The sequence below is a fragment of the Bacillus rossius genome, chromosome 7 (assembly GCF_032445375.1).
Source record: "Bacillus rossius redtenbacheri isolate Brsri chromosome 7, Brsri_v3, whole genome shotgun sequence".
NCBI lineage: Eukaryota > Metazoa > Arthropoda > Insecta > Phasmatodea > Bacillidae > Bacillus > Bacillus rossius.
This window is the reverse complement of record NC_086335.1, coordinates 70,044,225-70,064,724: the sequence shown is the minus strand read 5'-3', so window position 1 is coordinate 70,064,724 and position 20,500 is coordinate 70,044,225. Positions and strand designations below refer to the sequence as shown.

General features: G+C 40.5%; 1 protein-coding gene across 1 annotated transcript in view; it reads left to right on the top strand.

The window, feature by feature from the left end:
* Positions 1 to 20,500, top strand: part of LOC134534337 (nuclear RNA export factor 1-like) — a 34,951-nt gene that overhangs the window by 9,814 nt on the left and 4,637 nt on the right. The window contains exons 4-13 of the mRNA XM_063372734.1: positions 141 to 227; positions 891 to 995; positions 1,623 to 1,761; positions 2,596 to 2,792; positions 4,277 to 4,386; positions 8,824 to 8,860; positions 10,586 to 10,815; positions 11,366 to 11,534; positions 13,059 to 13,226; positions 13,903 to 14,033. Of these exons, the coding sequence (XP_063228804.1) occupies positions 141 to 227; positions 891 to 995; positions 1,623 to 1,761; positions 2,596 to 2,792; positions 4,277 to 4,386; positions 8,824 to 8,860; positions 10,586 to 10,815; positions 11,366 to 11,534; positions 13,059 to 13,226; positions 13,903 to 14,033 (1,373 nt within the window). The remainder of the gene's footprint in view (positions 1 to 140; positions 228 to 890; positions 996 to 1,622; positions 1,762 to 2,595; positions 2,793 to 4,276; positions 4,387 to 8,823; positions 8,861 to 10,585; positions 10,816 to 11,365; positions 11,535 to 13,058; positions 13,227 to 13,902; positions 14,034 to 20,500) is intronic.

Here is a 20,500-nt window from a genome sequence, read left to right as displayed (position 1 = left end):
AATTTCTAGATTGGGTAGTCTAATTTATATTTTTTGAAGTCAATTTAACCTCCTGCTGCAGACATATTAAAGCGCCTGTCCTACATGTGAGCATTGCTGGCTTGCGAAGTAGGTAATTTGTTTCTGCCTGTTTCCTGCAGATTCCGTATGGCCACAAGTACCCCAAGGATTACATCATGAAGGCACTGCAGAGCTACATCTCTCCTCAGCCTCTGATACCATACGCGGTAGGTGCATGGTGTGATCATTGTAATATCAAGCTGTGGTAACAACTCCTAGAATGTCAAATAATTATTATAGTAACTGTAATTTTTATTTCTTAAATAAGAACTTCACGAATAATAAAATTAGTTGAGTTGTTTGTGATTGTGGAATCTTTCAGTTCCATTCATTCCACTGGCATTTATTATTTCAGAATTCATTAGTTTTTAATTTATAATTGATATTTCCAGTTTCTTCCATTTCCTCTGTGTTACTAATTTTTATCCATTCATACATGGTTGTTATCATTTGGTTGGGGCTGAGTAATAAATCAGGGTTTTGTTAGATTGATTGGAGAAATTTCCAAATAATTAATTATTAATTCACATTAAATATATCTTAAGTATAGTTTATTCTATAAAAGGTGAAAACAATACATTTTTCTGATCCAATAGACCAAAAAATTATTTTTATGTAGTACCTTATAAAAATTGACATCAGATCACTTTTTTTTTTAAGAACAAATTTTTTGATGTATGATTGATTTTCCTAATTTATGCTGTAACTTGCATCTCTGGGTTCCAGGGTGTATCCACCACCAGTTTATTCCGTTGCCTCCCCATCTCATTGCACCTTTCCCATCTTGAGACGAGTGCTTTCGTCTCAGCTAACCTCAGTTTTCTCTGCAGTTTCGTGTGATGGGATCTGAAGCATCGTTCTGTGTTGACGACCCCAAGACGGCAGAAGAACTGATGAATGCCGACAGGAAGATAACCGCCACAGACGGGTACAAGGTTCGTGAATTAGTCTTGTTTCCCAGTACCTGACAACAAACACAGCAGTGTAACCTTAAAATTACCAAATATTTTCATCATAACAATTACTAAGTAACAGCCTCGCTGATACAAGTGTGAGATACTTACAAGAAGTTTAAAGTTGCGAGTTATTTTGAAATGCGCTGTTAGTTTGACTTAGAATCCATGTTGTGTTTTTTACAGTATTTATGAGAGCTTTTTCTGGTGTCACTTTCATTAGTGTGGCAATTAGAAAGAAAACTGAGTTTTGTCGCTGCGGCACAAAAGTCAACGTTCACAAAGAAGTGAAGGATGCAGGGTGGGTGAATGAGGAGAGGAAGAAAGTGGAAGGAAACTTACGACTAACTCGTAGCACTCTCTCTCCCACTTATCACTTTCCATCTGTTCGGTATCGGTGCTATCCTGTCTCGTGTCACTCCCTTGCCAAGGTTCAGGTGTAACAGTAGGATGTAAAGTATCTACAGAAATGGCAACTGTTGATGTTCCGAGTCATGCGTCGTACGCAAGCATGATCTCGTTGCCTGTAACTAACTGTGCGGTGTGTAGCTGGGTGGAATATGTCCTCGCCCGCCGTGTGCGGTGTTCACGCTCGTGTTCCCTCGGCAGCTGCTGGTGAAGGTGCACCCGGGGTTCCCGTACTTTGAGGTGAGCGACGCGCTGAAGGCGCGCGTCAAGGAGGTGATGGGCAAGCGCTACAACGTAGTCACCAAGGCCCTCGACCTCACCAACTTCCACAACGACGACGGTATTTACCCACGTGCTCATGGTTGTTTATGGGTCCAAATATGAATTCTTTAACTTCCAAAGTTCAGTCAAAGTGATACCTAACTTTTAATTTATTTTTTTATTTTTTTTTCACTGTGTGATATACATGCATAAAAAAACTTATAAATGAACATTTCTACTAACTCAACTTGTTTATTTAAAATGTATGTAACTGTAATTCTTCTGTTTCAAATGTTAACAGTATTTTCAAGATTTCAAAAATGGAAGTTTGATATTGTTAGCTGGAAGAGTCTGATCATCAAAAAAAAATTTTTATTTATACTGGCAGTTGAGGCTGATAAGAAATAAACCAAATATGGGTTTTATTTGCTTGAGAAGTCATCAATAAAAGTAAATCCAGCCTTGCTTGCGAAGGTAGCGTAAGAAATAAGCCTACTTTCATGTCTCGTGTACGTAGGAAAGGAAACTCCGGCCATTGGCATTGTTACAAAGAATTTTGGGTGGTCCAGTCTGTAAAAGCATTTTTTTTTTGTTCAAAATTGTTTGTTAGTGCAGTTATGTATTCTATCTTTAAGATGGTGGATGCAACGTTCTGTTGAATTGTTGAATATAAAAAAAATTGATTAGAGGCAGAATTAAGGCAAACTATGAGGGTCGTAAAAAATTTATTTTTGTTTCATAAAATGGCAGAGTTGGTAAGTATGTAATTATAAAAAATTATGAAATTTTGAAATTGAGGTCTGGGTAAATTTGTGGAAATTTCCTTACAAATATGTAAGACTGCAGACTGCACGAAATGGCCAGAGCATGTGCAGTATCGGCAGCGTGGCTGCGTGCTGGTTGCGGTTGGCAGACCTGAAGAGCGGGGAGCTGCTGGTGCCGCTGTCGCGCCCCAACGTGATGGCGCTGGTGCTGGAGATCGTGGCGGAGAACATCCCGGAGCTGGCGGCCCTGGACCTGGGGGGCAACCGCCTGCACGCCCTGGAGTCGCTCGCCAACCTGCACAAGAAGGCCCCTCGCTTGACCGTGCTGCACCTCGGCAGGAACAGGGTGCGTGCCGGGCGTTAGGGTTGTCTGTGAGGTCGGTGGGCGTCTCCCCTTGGCCTTCAGGGTTGTCTGTGAGGTCGGTGGGCGTCTCTCCTTGGCCTTCAGGGTTGTCTGTGAGGTCGGTGGGCGTCTCCCCTTGGCCTTCAGGGTTGTCTGTGTGGTCGGTGGGCGTCTCCCCTTGGCCTTCAGGGTTGTCTGTGAGGTCGGTGGGCGTCTCCCCTTGGCCTTCAGGGTTGTCTGTGAGGTCGGTGGGCGTCTCCCCTTGGCCTTCAGGGTTGTCTGTGAGGTCGGTGGGCGTCTCTCCTTGGCCTTCAGGGTTGTCTTTGAGGTCGGTGGGCGTCTCCCCTTGGCCTTCAGGGTTGTCTGTGTGGTCGGTGGGCGTCTCCCCTTGGCCTTCAGGGTTGTCTGTGAGGTCGGTGGGCGTCTCCCCTTGGCCTTCAGGGTTGTCTGTGAGGTCGGTGGGCGTCTCCCCTTGGCCTTCAGGGTTGTCTGTGTGGTCGGTGGGCGTCTCCCCTTGGCCTTCAGGGTTGTCTGTGAGGTCGGTGGGCGTCTCCCCTTGGCCTTCAGGGTTGTCTGTGAGGTCGGTGGGCGTCTCCCCTTGGCCTTCAGGGTTGTCTGTGAGGTCGGTGGGCGTCTCCCCTTGGCCTTCAGGGTTGTCTGTGAGGTCGGTGGGCGTCTCCCCTTGGCCTTCAGGGTTGTCTGTGAGGTCGGTGGGCGTCTCCCCTTGGCCTTCAGGGTTGTCTGTGAGGTCGGTGGGCGTCTTCCCTTGGCCTTCAGGGTTGTCTGTGAGGTCGGTGGGCGTCTCCCCTTGGCCTTCAGGGTTGTCTGTGAGGTCGGTGGGCGTCTCCCCTTGGCCTTCAGGGTTGTCTGTGAGGTCGGTTTACGGACGATAATCATACCTGATAACGTCATACGAAGACATTGATGAAAAATTGGGATACTCTTTAATTTTCAAATATTATTTCCAGTTTTTCAAAAAATTAATTTAAATAATTTGTTTAAATATAATCACGAACAATTAGTTATAGAAATAAACTGAAATTGAATCAATGCCAATAAGTTGTTGATTCGAAATGACGAAATTGGACAGATAAATAAAAAATTTTAAATTGCTGCTTTTAAAAAGCCCGCCTTAACCTGTTTGATGTTAGAGAAGATTTTCTCGCACGGTGGTTGGCCGGTTCTTGCACACTCGGCCCACACCGAGTCGTGCTTTTTCTCGCGTGCAGCCGGCGTTCGTCTTTTTATAAGACGTTATCATTTTAAAAAATATAGTGTAGTCGGGTGATCTTCAATTCAATAAAATAATTTTTTAATAGTCAGTATTGCTTGGAAGTGGTTCAACACTGAAATATTTGTATGTAGAATTTTGCATATATGCTTAATATATTATAAAATACTCCAAACCTCCAGGAATGCCTTACAAACTGTGGTGTGGGCGCCCTTGGTCCACGTGTGTGTCGTCACGCCGCCCCCGCGTGTTGCAGATCCGCGACCTCCGCGGTCTGGTCAACCTCAAGAACCTGGACATCGAGGACCTGGTGCTGGACGGCAACCCCGTGTGCAAGAAGTTCAGCGACCAGACGCTCTACGTCAGGTAGGGCGAGACGGCTGGGAGGCCGCCCCCTCGCTGGGGGACCCCCTTCTGTCGCTGTATCATTGGCCCGGGCTCGGCCACATCAGGAGTTCCTCTTGTGTTCGATCCTCGTTGGGCTCTCGCTGGTTTTTTCACGTCATTCGTCGTCTGCCCCTCCTTCTCTGCGCTGTCCACAGGTTGTGAATAGCTGGTATTGTAAAATTGATAGGTTTGAATGTGTATTCGCAGCCCAGAAATCAAATCGGTCAACATCCAAATGTTGTGACGTCATGATTACGTTCCTGAAAACTGGTTGCCTCTGTAGTAATGATTTTTTTGGCGTGCAGTGGAAACAAACCTAGTGTTGTGATTCGCAACGTAATAATGTCTATTTGGAGACTTAAACCAGTGGGGTGTTGTGATGTGAACGGTAAGAGATGTGGGAAAAAAAAACCTGATAGTGTAGAGACACTTTAAAGGTGTTGCGAATGGTATTCTACCATTCATGAACCATGATTCTGTAGCTTTAGAAAAGAAGACTACCGGAAAAAAAGTAAGCTTCAATGAAGCTTTTTATAGCATGGGGAGATAGTTTACACTTGAAGCATGATCTGTCCTAAAGCCAATATTTTGGCTAGCTTGAAAGCCAACATTTAGGTGTTCAGCCAAACCTGGCCGACGGCTGAAAACATCAAATGATGATGATTTTGTTTGCTTTAACTGTGCTTATTGAGAATGTAATTTGTAGGCCTGAGTCACATCTTCATCTGTAAATACGATTACAGTCTGTGCTTGCAAATGGCAAGAATAGTGTTTGAGCTATAAAAGCCGGCAGAGTAAAATTATTCCTATGTGATGATCGATAAATCTTGCCAAAAACTGGCATTGACTTGTTTACTAATGGTACTTTGCAGATTGGTTGATTTTACAGTAGAAACTAAAATAATGCTAAATATCAATCATAAAAATTGAAACATTTCAAAATAATTAGTTCCCAAATTAATCCTGCCTCCTTGTATTTTTTTTTTTGTAATTCGAGATGTAAATAGAACTTTCATGTGCATTGCATTTCAAAATGACCCATTTTCATTTTTCACTACCAACGTACCTGCATATGCAGAAGGTATCCCGGGTTGGCCGCGCCTCTTCGAAGGTATGTGCTTTTGTTTGTCGTTCCAGATGTGGGCGTTGCAGCCGTGGGCGTCTGGAGGCATGGCATTGTGCTGACGGAAAAGTCACGGTGTAGCGAATAAGCAAAAAAGCTTTAACACGTGCTTTCGCAGTCTGCAATGGAACGCTTTTATGACCTTTCTTAATGTTCTCTTATCATTTTTACTCAGTATAAAAGAAAAATTTTACATTATTGTAAAATTCATGAAGGTTGATTAATACTTTAAATTTATTATTCAAAATTTTTTTTACAAAAAAGGGATTCATAAACATGACCATGCTGAAAGGATGCTGTATGGCTTGAACTGTCTAGGTTTTAATAAGGAGTCTGTATTATAATCAACATACAAAATGCCAAAATGTAACTTTTTTTTCCTCCAACAAAATAATGTCATTTCGATAGTGGTGCAAGCTTCATTCTACTTGGAACAAGAAATAAATCTGAAAGAATATATGTGTTTCAAGTACATATCAGAGACTTTAAAGGTAAAAATAAAATAAAGAGAGATGGATTATCGATTGGGGAACTTAATAAATTTTTCAATCCAATATGTTGTTACGAACTCCATACTTAAAAAAAAAATAACATTTATTTTTGATTTTGGATGTTAAGAATAAATATCTAGTGATTAGAGAAATATTTTGCTTCAATTCTGTTTTATTTCACAAACTGACCAGCATTTAGGTAGTAATTATCAATAAACTTGCATTTCAGTGTTATATGATGTAGTAACACACATGTGGTTTTTATTGTAATTCACCTTAAAGTATTGTCCATGATTATAAATTGTGTATTAAATTTTAATGAGTCTATGATCAAAGTTTTACGACAGAATTAGCAGTTTAAATGTACGTAAATGTTAAAAAATTATTTTGCCATTAACATAAAGTGTGAGTAACATACTTAGCCTCCAAGTGTTTCGTACTGACCAGTCAATGACCGCTGAATCGTGAAAAGGTACTTGTGCTAAGAGTTAAGTTTTTAGATCACAGTGATCATTCTTAAATTAATTTCCATCCTTTAAAAGACATGATCTACTGACATGTGCGTTGTCAGTTTAAAAAATTGCAAAACTTTAATTTTTTTTTTTTTTTTTTTTACACACACACATCTGTTGCCATTAGTATGTTTTTAGACATTTTACAATTAATTTATGTACTTGACTGCAAAATTCAGTAAAGTCGGTGGGCTTGCATGGAGACCATTCGTGGCTTTAAAACTTGAGTGTTTTCATTAACCTGCAGTATTTCTACTTCATGCCGCTTTTATAATGTAGAGTTTATTACAATTTTCATACTAAGCACTTCTCTCCCCCCTCCTCCCCCAATCCTCATATTTTCAGCCGTTTGTTTAGTTTGGTTTTCGTATTTTCTTTTACAACAGTTAGCAAGCTCTCACTTTAAGGTCTTCGTGCAGCCTTATGTTCAAAACTTCAAGCATATGTGAATAAAATTTATTTAATATATACATATATATTATAGCCTTCACCATTCATTTTATTTTTGCAGCTGAAATCAAGAGATTTATACTAATTTTGATTGAAAATTCTGAGATTGTTGCAGAGTAACATAACTTTTTGGGAAAAATTTTTTTTGCGACTTTGTAGGGCCAACTTTTTTTTTTTCGGGAGGGTGGACCAAAATTAACTCGCCACGGAAGATGAACTTAGGTAACGCCGCACACGAGGCCTATAAGATAAGTAAGTGGAGACTTGTTCTGCAACACCGCTGCTGGGGGTACCTAGTCCCGAGGACAGGTCGACGCAGCCCCGCGACGGCAGGGGTGGCTCTCGTCGCCGGACGGGGCAGAGACCGGCCGTGGGCCGCCCATGACGGCGACGGGGCGGGGCTAGTCCCCGCCCCCGCCAACAGGCGGTGCCACCGCGCCCATGCACGCCGTCCTACGCACCTGCGTGTCTGCCCACAGCTGTAGTTTCCTGATGGTCTGTTTAGCTCCTTTGTTGCCACGGCTAACGAAAGGTTTTGTTTTCCCTAAAGTTTGTGTCTCTGCCATCAGTCTCATGTTTCAAAATATTTATTAATACGATGACAATTATGAAAGGGAATAAAAGATGATAAAGAAAAAGAAGTCCTGCCAAAGTGCTATGGATGCTGGAGGTGAAATTCTTAAACATGGTTTCAGAATTGTTGGTGTTTATTTTTTAGTACTTGTGACAGAAGAATGCTTGAGGTTTGAATGTATAAACTTGCTGGCAGTTGTAATTTTTACTTTTTTTTTTTTTTGCCTAAATTTTGGCACCTATAAATTTTTTTTTTTTTTCCCGTTCTGTTAGATTGGTTTTATCGTTCTGTTAGATTGTGTTAAGGAAAATGAATAGGGTTAAATAAAAATAAAAAACCTTCTTTACAAAAAGAAAATTTTTTTGTTAGTGTTAATACCTCTCTTAATGCAAGCACATTGAAACACTGGAATTTTGTTTGAAGTCAGAAATCAATACACATATTGGGTCTTGATTGTGAGCTTGGTTTTGGCTCAGTTTACTGCACTTTTATTTTAGTTTCATAACTCTGAGTATTTTACTGTCATTAGCAAAAAACTACTTGTAGTTTTGCCATTGCTGTTGGAAAATCATTAAAATTAATTATAACACTGTAAGTTGTTAGTCTTTTTTAATTGCCGTTTTATATCCTGTAGATAATTACGTCTTGTATTTCATTTCAGCAGCATGGGGAAATTTCGTATTGTGTATTCCTCGATCCCATTTTCACATTTTCGTTGTATAGTTTAAATACTTAACCCGTTATGAATTTGGCTTCTTGATTCACATAATTTTTATATACTAGTAGAACAACAAAAACTGGCCTATTCTGTTGTTTCTTGTACCCCGAGTGCTCATTGCGAATGGTGCTTGTAGTTTGGCGGTATTGACGGTCTGTGCAAATGTGGAGGCTGAGTGAACTTAAACTCGTGGAAAGTATTTACGAGCGTTTGCTGTAATTTCAACCTCTTCTGTTTCATCAAGCCAGCCAGTTAGAAAGTCGCTGAATGTTTGTGTTCACAAGCTGTTGGAATGCATACCAAGCTGTAGTTTGACGTTAGCCTGTGTCAGTTCGGAGTTGTCAGTGGACTGTTGCCGTAGAAACGGTTCAGAGCCACGCAATGAGGCCTGCTTTGTCGTGTACTCGTCGGAACGAACTGGCAGGACGAGTCGCGAGGCTGTAGCTGTCGGAAGAGGCTGAGGTTAGCGCGAGCGGGCAGTGACGTTGTTTGTTGAGCTGCTTCCAGGCGGGGAGTTGTGCCTTCACGCTGTGCTTGCTTGTCTGCAGTGAGGTGAGGAAGTGGCTGCCCAAGGTCGTCAAGCTGGTGAGTACCTGCTCATTGCCACGACCTGCCTGCGTGATCGAGTTGCTGGTGTCGGGACTGTGAAGTAGTCTCTTTGAGAGAGCCAGTGCCAGTGATTATGTACTTGTTTTAAATAGTTTTACTTTAATGCAATTCACCAGTATGTATTATTGGTGGAGACGAGATTTTTATGGTTTTATTTTTAGCCAAATTTTTGCTTTTCACCGAGGATTTCGGTATTATTGTTTTTATGTTTATAAAAGCTGTTTTGTAATAGGAGTAAAATTGAACTAAGTTACTTCATTTTTACAGTAAAATAGTTTTTAATAAATTGATCTAAAACATATACATTCCGAACAAGAAACATAAATAAGCTAGCATTTATTGTAAAAAAAAAATTGAATCAATAAGCGGTGCACAATAAAATTAATTAAATTAATTTTTCTGATCCATGCACTTTTGTATAATTTTTTGTCCGGAATAGTGACATTCCTTTAATTCGGAACATTTAAAAGAGGCCTACCTTTGAGTAAAATATTACTAAATGTATTTTTGCATGATTAGTAACTGTTAGATGAAGAAATCCCACATTCTATAATTGGCTTTTAGTCATTTATTTATTTTTTTTTCTCCAGATATTTCAGGTTCACTTTGTAGTAATCCGAAAAATTTTTCTAAATGGTTTATACATAATTCTTAGTGCAACACAATTTCACTGCTCTCTTCCATTGTAGTATTGTAATGTTTTCGCTCCAAATAATTGTGTATTCATTAATTTGATGGGTTGAAGTTAAACCATAGACAATTTTATGTGATGCCAGTTAACACTGTTTGTACTAGGTCCTAAACGATAATGCATGTAAACTTTGTGGGGGATATGTGTGAATTGCTTTGTCTTACTGCTGATACTGTCAATAATTTAATGACTTAACTTTTTGGATATTGTCAAATTAAAAATGTAAGTATTTGTGTAAAAATTTATGTAACTATGCAAAATAACTGGAATAAAACACACACCACTTAAACTTTTTTAAAATATAAAAAAAAAGAATAGTTTCTGTATTTATTTATACCTAATATACTAGTAACCCGCCCCGGCTTCGCACGGTTGCAATGCTGATACTAAATATACCTACTACAGAATGTCTTTATATACCAGCCCCTGGCCGGTACCCGCCGCAACCGCTATGTGCTTGCATTTTAAATCTGTAATGTCTTCGAAAATATTCTTTTAAAATTCATGCTGTAAAGGGCCATATTGATCTATATTAAATGCACAATGTATTTAAGGTACTTAATTGGATAAGGATTAAAACTGTATTTGCTTAAAATCGCTTCGTAAAAAGTAAAGGATAAAAAATTGTTATTGTGGGTCATCCCCAAGAGATAGACATATACCATTGCTAACTTTTTTTGTAGACCTTTTTAAGGTGTACAATACTGTAGTACATTATTTTGATCTATCTAGTAGGGTTCAGCCAGTGTTTGCAATTAAGCACCAAAAAAAAAGTGTTTATTTACTACATCACATTGGAAACCTCTAAAATTATCAGTGTTTCTCTACTATATTATGCATGTATTATACATAGACACCTTACTCTTGAATCACTCTATCTATTAAAAAAAACTGCGTCAAAATCCGTTGCTTAGTTTTAAGTATCTGAGCATGCATAGGGACAGACAGACAGACAGCGGGAAGCGACATAATAAGAATGAACAGACTGAGATGGGTGTCCGCGCACGCAGGACGGAGTCAACCTGCCGCCGCCCATCGTGTTCGACACCACGGAGAAGACCAAGAAGCCCCCGTCGCGGGGCGCCTTCATGTGCGCGGACGCCGGCAGCCTGGTGGTGAAGCAGTTCATAGAGCAGTACTACCAACTGTACGACGGCGGCAACCGCCAGGGGCTGCTCGACGCCTACCATGATGCGGCCATGTTCTCGCTCAGCTGCGCCACCTACAATGCGTCCGGCAGGTAAACACTCCCGTGCCAGCCGCATCTGTAGTTATTTTGGCTCTAGCTGCTCAGTGAGACATGCCGTAAAGGTGGAGACAAGATTCTTTATGGTTTTATTTTCAGTCCAATTTCGTCTTTAAAACAGCGGATACCTGTGTTTTTGTTTTTATATTTTATAAAAGCTCTTTCGTTTTACTACTACATCGAAATATTGGTAAAATTTATATGCTTCTGTTGTGATGAAATAATTGGTAATAAATTGGTCTAAGACAGATACATTCAGAACAAACAAAGTAAACTAGCAAGCATCGGTGGTTTAATAGTTATTCAATAAGAGATTCACAAAAAAAAATCTTAATTCATTATTCTGATCCATGCTTGGGTGAAATTTTTTTTTCCCTCCCGAAATAACGATATTCCCTGAATTTTAAGCATTTAAACTTTAATTTTTTTTATGATTTGAATTGATATTGCATTTCGGTGTTACGCTGTGTGTTTTGCCGTGCTCTCCGGTGTTTGTTTCGCGGGTCTATGACGATGCCTGCGCGTGTGCCGTGCCGTGCCGCAGGCTGATGCCCTACATCACGGAGAGCCGCAACCTGCTGCGGGTGTCGGACGACGGCCGCCGCCAGAAGTGCCTGCACGTGGGCCGCGCCGGCATCATCGCCTTCCTGGGGAGCCTGCCCCGCACGCAGCACGACCCCGTGTCCTTCACCGTCGACCTCACCGTCTGCTCCGTAAGCCTCCTGTCGAGCTGGCCCTGGCGGCAGTGGCGAAGCCAGGGGGGGGGGGGGGGGGTGTTTTGGGTGTCCAAACACCCCCCCAAATATTATATATGTACTTATAACAAAATTTACACTTGTCTAACTGTTACAAATGCACTTAAATGAAACTAAGAAAGAACCCTTGAGCCGATAACCCTTAATATTCAGCAATGAGTTTTCAACAGTGTCTTGTTAAAAAATGTCATAAAGTCGGGACACAAATTTGCGTTATTTGAATCCAATTTTTTAATTACGGAAGTGCGTAAATAGCACCAATTTGCACATTAAAATCAAAATATTTCTGGGGGAGGGCCCCTAGTACGGGGGCAGAGTGTAAGTAAACACCCCCCCGAAAAAAAATCTGGCTACGCCCCTGCTGGCAGCGTGGTCACATTGATACACGCAAGATTATATGGTGAATTTGTGATACAGTCGAAACAGCACCAGAATGCCTGTTGATACACCATACAGCACTGAAATACATGTTGTATCGTGGAATTAAGCAGCGTTATCCAAATCATTAAAAAGATATTTTTTAATAAGTTCGAAGAATGTCGTTATTTCCGGACAGAAAATTGTACTTATGTGTGTGAATCAGTAAAATTATTTACATCATTGTGCAATCCTAATTTAATCAATTTTCAACCGCAAATGCTCACTAATTTGTTTTTATTGTTCAGAATTATTTTATCGTAAAAATGTAGCGTATTTGACTATTATTTGGGTGGAGTAAGTGTTAATAAAAAGTTTTTATGAAAATAAAAACAATAACTGAAATTCTCTGTTTTAAAAACAAGTTTCGACCAAAAATAAAACCATAAAATCTTGTCTATGCCTACATTTGAACTATCTAAATACTTTGGAATCAAAATTTATACCTTGTGTAATGTTCTCAGTGATTCTTTTAGAAATGTCATGAACTCGGAAAATAGTGGTATTTCTTTCAAAAGATCTGAAATTCCTTTAATGTCTCGAATTTAATCCGTCATCATTTTTTTCTGATAACCCTTGTCTTTTGTGTGCACCGTCTCTTAAGACCTTGTCAACGAAACTTTTAGCTTGAGTAAATAAAAGAAAAATTGATCCTAAAAACAAGGCAGCACTTTATGAAATGGAAAGAAATTGAGCTCATTGTGTGCAAATTATTGACATACTTAAAATTCTAAACTAGGTAACCTTACTTGTCTATTGGAAATGCATTTGCCTGGTAAATAAAATATTAAGAAACATGGATTTATTCCTTAGTATTATATATTTCAGTTTCTCTGCTCTGTGTTAGTAATACTTAACCAAGACTATCAGTACGGACAGTTGAAGGTTACAATTTTGTCTGCTGTAGAAGTGTTATTTGTTTCTGCCTTTAACGAGATTGTTTTCGAGTAGCAGATCCAGCGGGAACAAACACACGGCCTGGGTGGGAACTGACGTGGGATCGTGGCGGTGGTTGGTGGTGGTAGGCGTGGCTGAGCGGGCGGCGGGGATCGTGCCTGTTTGCAGCCGCAGCTGATGAACGTGGTGGTGACGGGCGTGTTCCGGGAGCCGGACTCCAAGGACTCTGCCCTGCGGGCCTTCGCCAGGACCTTCGTGATCGTCCCCTTCGGCACGGGCTACTGCATCGTCAACGAGCAGCTGTTCGTGACGCCCGCCACTCCCAGCCAGGTCAAGGTGAGCGTCTGCCCAGGGAGCGCTCGGACCACTTCAACAGATACACATTATTATTGAATTAATATTTTTTTTTTAATTTTTTAAATACAGGTAATTTCTGTGAAGAGACCAATTATTATTATTATATTTATAAAATCATGTGTGGGTCACCTGTGGAACTTTTTGAATATAGGTAGTTAAACTTCTAGACAACTCGCTGCCCAGGGTTGTTCTTTGAAGAGTGCTTGGACCACTTCAACAGATGCATATTGTTTAGTGATGAGTCGATTCCGATTCCGGAATCGTTCGGTTCCACTGATTCCACTATAATCGCGGGATTCAGAATACAATGGTTTTGGAATCGACCACGACCGATTCCTGCATATTAAGGAATGGGAATCGGATTCAAAGAATCGACCCTTTAATTTAAAAATCGAAAATGGAATCGGATTCGATATATGTTAGGAATCAGTCCAACACTTATATTGTTATTAAGTTATCATTTTTTATCATGTAATTACTGTGTAGAGAGCAATTATTATTACTATATTTATATTAATAAAAATGTGTGGTTTACCTGTGCAACTTTTTGAATAAATGTAGTTAAACTTGTAGACAACTCACTGTTGTTCCGAACACAGTACAGGCAGTTGTGCACGAGCGTCTGCACCGTGGCGTGTCGGCCTGTGTGTCGCAGGTGGCGTTCCAGGCTCCCGCGTCGCTGCCACCGGCCGTGCCTGCGCCCGTGCCAGCGGGGGAGGCGGCCGCGCAGCAGGCGGTGGCCGCGCTGTCCTCACAGACCGGCATGAACCTGCTCTGGTCCAAGAAGTGAGCTCTAGTTACTACCCCTCCCAGCTCCAATCCTCAAATACCACCGAGTACCCCGCCGCGTTCTAAATGTTTGATATTCCAGAAGTGCGAATTGAGGGGAAATATTTGAAATTGGGAAAATTCGGGAATTCAAACTCTTAAGGGGCCCGCCTCGTCAGGGGTGTATGTGTGTTAGTGAGGCGGGACTCGCTGGTGCTTCTAGCGCGGTGTCTCCTCTGGACTGGCGCGCAGTCTTCTCGTCATCAATTGATAACTGTGAAATTTGTGCGGTGACCGTATTTTTATATTACGGGGAAATGAAGTTAAAGGTGTAATGCAAGTCCCTTAAGTGCTTTCAAGAATCTCTACCACTTGTTTTAAACCTAAAAATTACTCTGAAAACATGCGTTTCAGCCATTTTAACTCTTCTAGAAATACAGTTTAAAAACATGATCCAAAATTAAAAGTACTTTTCGGGCCTCAGCGAACTCTTAAATGCTTTTCGTAAACATACCCCACTCGGATATCTTGAGTAGTTGGCCCGAATTCTCTATTGCGACCATTCCGTTTATAAGTCCGTTTTTCCGGAAACCGTGAGGGGTCGCATCAGCGGGATTCTACTGTATGTGCTTGACAAGGCCAGTGTTTACCATCGAACAGTACCGCTCCCTTGTTCTCATAGGTTGAAAGTTGAAGCCATGCTTCCACCGGAGGACCACGCAAGTAATTGCGACTGATGTAAGCCCACGGAATTGTCCATGCACGCGTCACCGCACCAGTCCTACATCCCACAAAACGTATTGTGTGCATGGCACACCCATTGTTCCCGGTAATCTTCAACCAACCACCGAAGTTGCTCCAAAGTTCCGCACATAACGAACTCTCTAAAAACACGAACCGAACAGACAGAAATTGGCGCCTGTTGATGGTATTCTTCCACAGTCAGTGTCACCAACAACTCAAAGTTAAATTACCTCCTAACATCATTTATAGACTAGTTTATACGAAACAGCCAGAATGCGCTCTACTTAATACTTATTGTAATTCTGTTCCTTGAGATACATGGTTATTTTTAGGCCTGTGCGAACATTGGTTTATTAGTTAAAATCGGATACGAATAACAAGTTATTTTCCAATACGAATATAAAAATTGGAATAGTAAGAATGAGAATTAGAATCCCATCAAAAACTGTGTTAACAACCATGGACTACAATACCACGAAACACTTAACACTCCATTGTGGTGGCCATTATGAGAAGTTAATGTCATAGTTTCAACTGCATGTAAGTTGATAGTTACAATATAATGAATTCCCTGTGAGATGGTAGCAGTTAGTAGCAGTTTCCTTGCTGTGTGTATCTATGATGAAACGGACATTGTTCGTCTCAATTACTCGTCTACAAAATAAAAAAATTAAGAGGTGGACAAGATTCTGAAAAACTGGATAAAAGTCGTAAACAAACTTTTCCCATATTTTGGAAAATAATTTTTCTCCTCGGGATAATACTTAATAGAAGCCATTTTTTTTAATAGTAATAATTTCTGGCAAGCTAATTCTTATATTATAAAAAACATTTTATGCTTAATTTTTTGTCACAATCTCTGTTACGAAACAAACCAGAACTTTGCACGTGTATTGACCAGACAAGGCACAAATAGTATCACAAAAAACACATATCTGTGAAACGTAATACAACTCTCATTCATAAATACTGTTTAAAATAAAAACTCTGACTAAATAAGGTACAGTAGAATACCGGTACAACGTACCTCATTATAACGTATATTTCAATTTAACGTATTTTTTTTAAGTCCCCGCCAAAAATCGTATCTTCACCATGCAAAACTGTTTCAGTTTAAAGTATCATATTTTCACTATAACGTATAAATTCTACTAGTAGCGTGGCATTACTACACCAAAATTTACTTAAACTGGTAAATAAATTTCCAGCTAAATGATTAATGTTGTAGAACAAACATTAACAAATACCACCGCGACGTATTTTCTAACCTCTAAACCCTCAAAACAAAGTTAACAAACAGTTGCGCGCACTACCATAGATTAAACCATACGTAGTATGCGACGTGAGCAACACAACACCATTCGATACATCGAAACACGGAAGTTTGAGAGAAGTATTAATTATTTAGACAAAAGTGTTACGCTACGCTAATATACTGTTTGACGTCTGTGCCGGGATTGTTTATTGTTATTGTTGAGTTTATTTTCAGGTTACGTTATTTAGACACTGCATTGTATTTGTGCTACAAAATGAGTGACTCTGGAGATAAAAAGAAACGAAAGCAATAAACGCTTAAGGAAAAAGTGGAAATATTAAGGGAACTAGACAAGGGGAAAAAGCAAGTCGCAGTTGCGAAGACATATGGCATTGCGGCGACGACTGTTAAGCTGGTTTTACACTATGCAATTCACTTCTCACACAGCTCCTTGCATGCAAGCTCTCATGCAATTATTGCATGCAATCTCTCATTCACACAGCGCAAATTCCCCATGCAATAAACATGCGATCTGTTTTGTTCCCGCCACATTTCTGTACAAATGGATAATCAAAGGAACAAGGCAATTTGTGCACTGACAATGATGTAAATGTTATCTGATGAAGCACGATCGCAGATTTCTAAACTTGTTTTTTTACATCTTCTGTGGTCGTGTTTACACGTAATTCCGACACAGACGTGGCCACAGCTTGTATTGCTTTCTTACGCAAATGTTTGTTATGGTAATTTGGCGATTTTGTGTTGTACAGAACTGGATATTTTTGATATTCATCCAAGAGCCGCAAAACACACTCGGGTGTCCATTCCATGTTTGTAAAGTGCTTGCTTTTGTTTATGTTTACAACTACGCGCGTAAATTTACTACAGAGAACGACCAATCACAGTGCTTGTTCTGCGCAACTTGCATCAAAATATAGAGCATGATCTATTCTCAGATATTGCGCCGTAGCTTGCATCGCGTGTGAAATTCTGAGAATTTTTTATGTGAGCTGCAATGCAATATTAGCAGATTGCATGGAAATTGCGTGCATATTGCGTCGTGTAAATCCAGCTTAAGTACTATTGTAAAATACCGGGCAAATATTGAAAAGATATATGAAGAATCTTTGTTTGGTTGTGACCGCAAAAGGCTTCGTTCCGGCGATCATCAAGGTTTGGAAGATGCCTTGAACAAATGGTTGAGGGAAGTAAGATCAAATAATGTTCCTGTAACTGGCCCAATGTTGCAAGCTAAAGCAAAACAGTTTGCATTGCTTATGGAGATTCAAGACTTCCAAGCCAGTTCGGGGTGGTTGCACCGGTTCCGGGAACGACGTGGTATATCATGGAAGGTTGTTTGTGGGGAGGACAAAGATGCAGACTCAGAGGCAGCAAACCAGTGGAAGGAAGTAAAGTCGGAGAGTATTTTTAAATCATACTCAGTAGACAATATTTTCAATGCTGATGAAACTGCATTTTTTACAAGCTTTTGCCGAACAGGACAATGGAATATAGGGGTGAAAAATGCACTGGAGGGAAAAAAGCAAATGAAAGGTTGTCTGTGTTGTTTTTTTGCAACGCCACAGGAACAAAAAAATTGAGGCCATTAATCATTGGTAAACACAAGTCTCCCAGGTGTTTCAAGGGAGTTTCTTGGCTTCCTGCTGATTATGCAAGCAACACCCGTGCATGGATGACAAGAGAACTGTTCTCAAACTGGCTCATGAAAACCGATAAGGACATGAAGAAAGAGGGAAGAAAAATTATTTTGTTGGTAGACAACTGCGCAGCACACACTGTTGATCTTCGACTGTAAAACATCAAACTGATGTTTCTGCCACCTAACTGCACATCTCAGTTACAGCCCCTTGACCAAGGCATTATTCAGAATGCTAAAGTGCATTTTCGAAAACGTCTTGTTGAGAGGTTGCTCATCAACATTAGGTTGAAAGTGCCCACCAACATCAATGTTCTTCAGGCAATTGAGATGATTACTGGTGGATGGTGGAATGTTCAGCCAGAAACTATTGCCAACTGCTGGAGAAAGTCTGGCATTGTTAACTGTAACACTGACGAGCTCACTGCAACTTCATCAGACCAGGATGCAAGCCATACTACAGCACAAACATGCGAAAGCAATGACATTGACCCTGAAGTATGGCAAGAAGTGTCAACCTCCATGCAGTGTGATGCTGTTTAATTCACAGACTATGTGTCTGTGGATAATGAAACAGAAACAACACCAGTGTTGACTGACAGTGACATCGTTAGTGAAGTCATTCAATCACAGTCATCAAAAGTCGAATCAGATGATGATTCTGACACTGAGGAGCCGCCTGTGACAGCTACAGAAGCTATTCAGAGCTTAGAGAAACTGAACAAATTTATCTCTAAACACGAAAAGATTCCAGAAGGGATCAGGAAATCTTTCTATGAGATAGAACATTTTGTTCAACAGAGCATCATTCAAGCTCAAAAACAAACTGAAATAACTAAACTTAAGTTATACATACACACCAATGTTTAACTGAAGTCAGATGTTGGCCAAAAAATAATGTATCTTATAATGTCGCTATTTTTTTAATATTTTTTTTTCTCTTTGTAAAGATGATATGTATGTATGTTTCAGTACTAAGTACAAAAACGTGAGGTCCCTGTAAGTACTTAGTACTGAGATTCTACTGTACTCAAATGTTATCAAACACATTTTTAATTATATATTTATCACTTTAGACGAACATAAAAATCTTTACCATATTGTTAGGTTGTGATTTGAAAATGAACAATGTTGACAGATGCTGTCTTGGTTCCAAATATTTAAGCTATAAATTTCTGTCTAAAAAAAACCCACTTAATTCTTTTACATAGTTATTTTATTTGGCAAAATAAATGCAGTAAACACCCTATTATCCGTGCATTCTGCAAAAAAATGCAACACATGGTAAATCTGTATTTTATTACAAGTGAGCAAATTTGAACTCTCCTGGCGAGTGTATTGTGTGCAGTATACAGTAAAACGCCACAGGCCTTCTCGGAACTCGCGCAGCAGGCTGGCATGCGTTGCTATTTTTGTTTCTGTCGCGCTTTGTTTCTAGTCATGCGGTTGAGCGACTTTTATGTTTACATTACTGAAATTCAGTAAAACACTAAAATTTTAGCATCATTTAAAAAATTTTACTGTTGTAACTTTTACTGACATGAAGTTTTAGATTTCTAAGTTGAAATTAGTGTTTCCTTTTTTTTTTGTTTCCCATTTTCGGCTCTTTTGCGGATTATCTGCGATTTTCACTATCCCCGGTGGCCCTGCCGCTTGATTTCGCGGACAATCGCGAGTGTACTGTACTTCAGGATAATAACGCCTTAGTGCTAACTTTGAATATATATACTGTATAGAAGTCGCGAGTGGATAGGATTTACCGTAATCACTCGCGTAATGTCCGCAGTAATTTGACCACATTTTTGGCCAAAAAAATGGGGTGCGGACATTATGCGAGGAAAAATACAAAAATACAAAATTTTGTGTTCTATTCAAGTCGTGCGTCTTTGTTCTAATGATGAAGGCGGGGGAGGCAGCGACGCGGCAGAAGGAAGAGAGGGGCAACGACTCCGCAGGGGGGAGAGGCTGAGGCAGCGCTGCGGCAGGAGGGGAGAGAGGCGGAGGCGTGGCTTAACCTCCCTCCTGCCAGCTATCCAGCCAACCAGACAAAGGAGTGTTAGAATCCTTGACCCACTTCCCTTCCTCCTTCACTTCCCCTCTTCTTCACCGACAACACTCCACATCAACACGGCAGCTCGCGAGTTCAGCTTTCTTTATCTTTATGTCATTTGAGATACGACTAACTGCCGTACGTCTGGCATGCCTCACGACGGTCCTACTGAGAATGGACACTTACAAAATCACCTCCCGCCGCTCACAATACATGGCTTGTTGTTTGATGCATGCCAAGCTGCCCTGCCCTCAGATAAACACGTTTTTAAATTTTTCTCAAAAATGTTTACACGGGCGGGGCCTTTGACCGTGCTTTGTTCAGTTCAACGAATTTCCCCACCCTTTCAGAACAGGAGAGAAAGGACAGCTCAAGGTCACGGCTTTGTTTACAGAGCCGTCAACTTTCCATTCGTACTGCGTCCTTTAGGGGTGGCCAAAGTTGTGTTGCCCGCCGTAGATGACTGGTGCGGACATTATGCGAGTTTTTAATTTTTTCTTTTAAGGGTATATAAATAAAGGGTGCGGACATTATGCGAGGGCGGACATTACGCGAGTGAATACGGTACTCTACGTTTTTCAGAAGCGTATGATGAGCAGCTTGGGAACTTCACCACTGCAGTGTGCTGCTGTAACGCCCTGTACCGTCTTAGTTGTTATTTACACGTTATCAAAACTGTATTAGATATTTTAACCTGGGCTGGCGACTTCTATACAGTATATATATTCAAAGGTGCTAATGAAGTACTGTGAGAGGGAAATGTGTGTTATCTCGGGAAC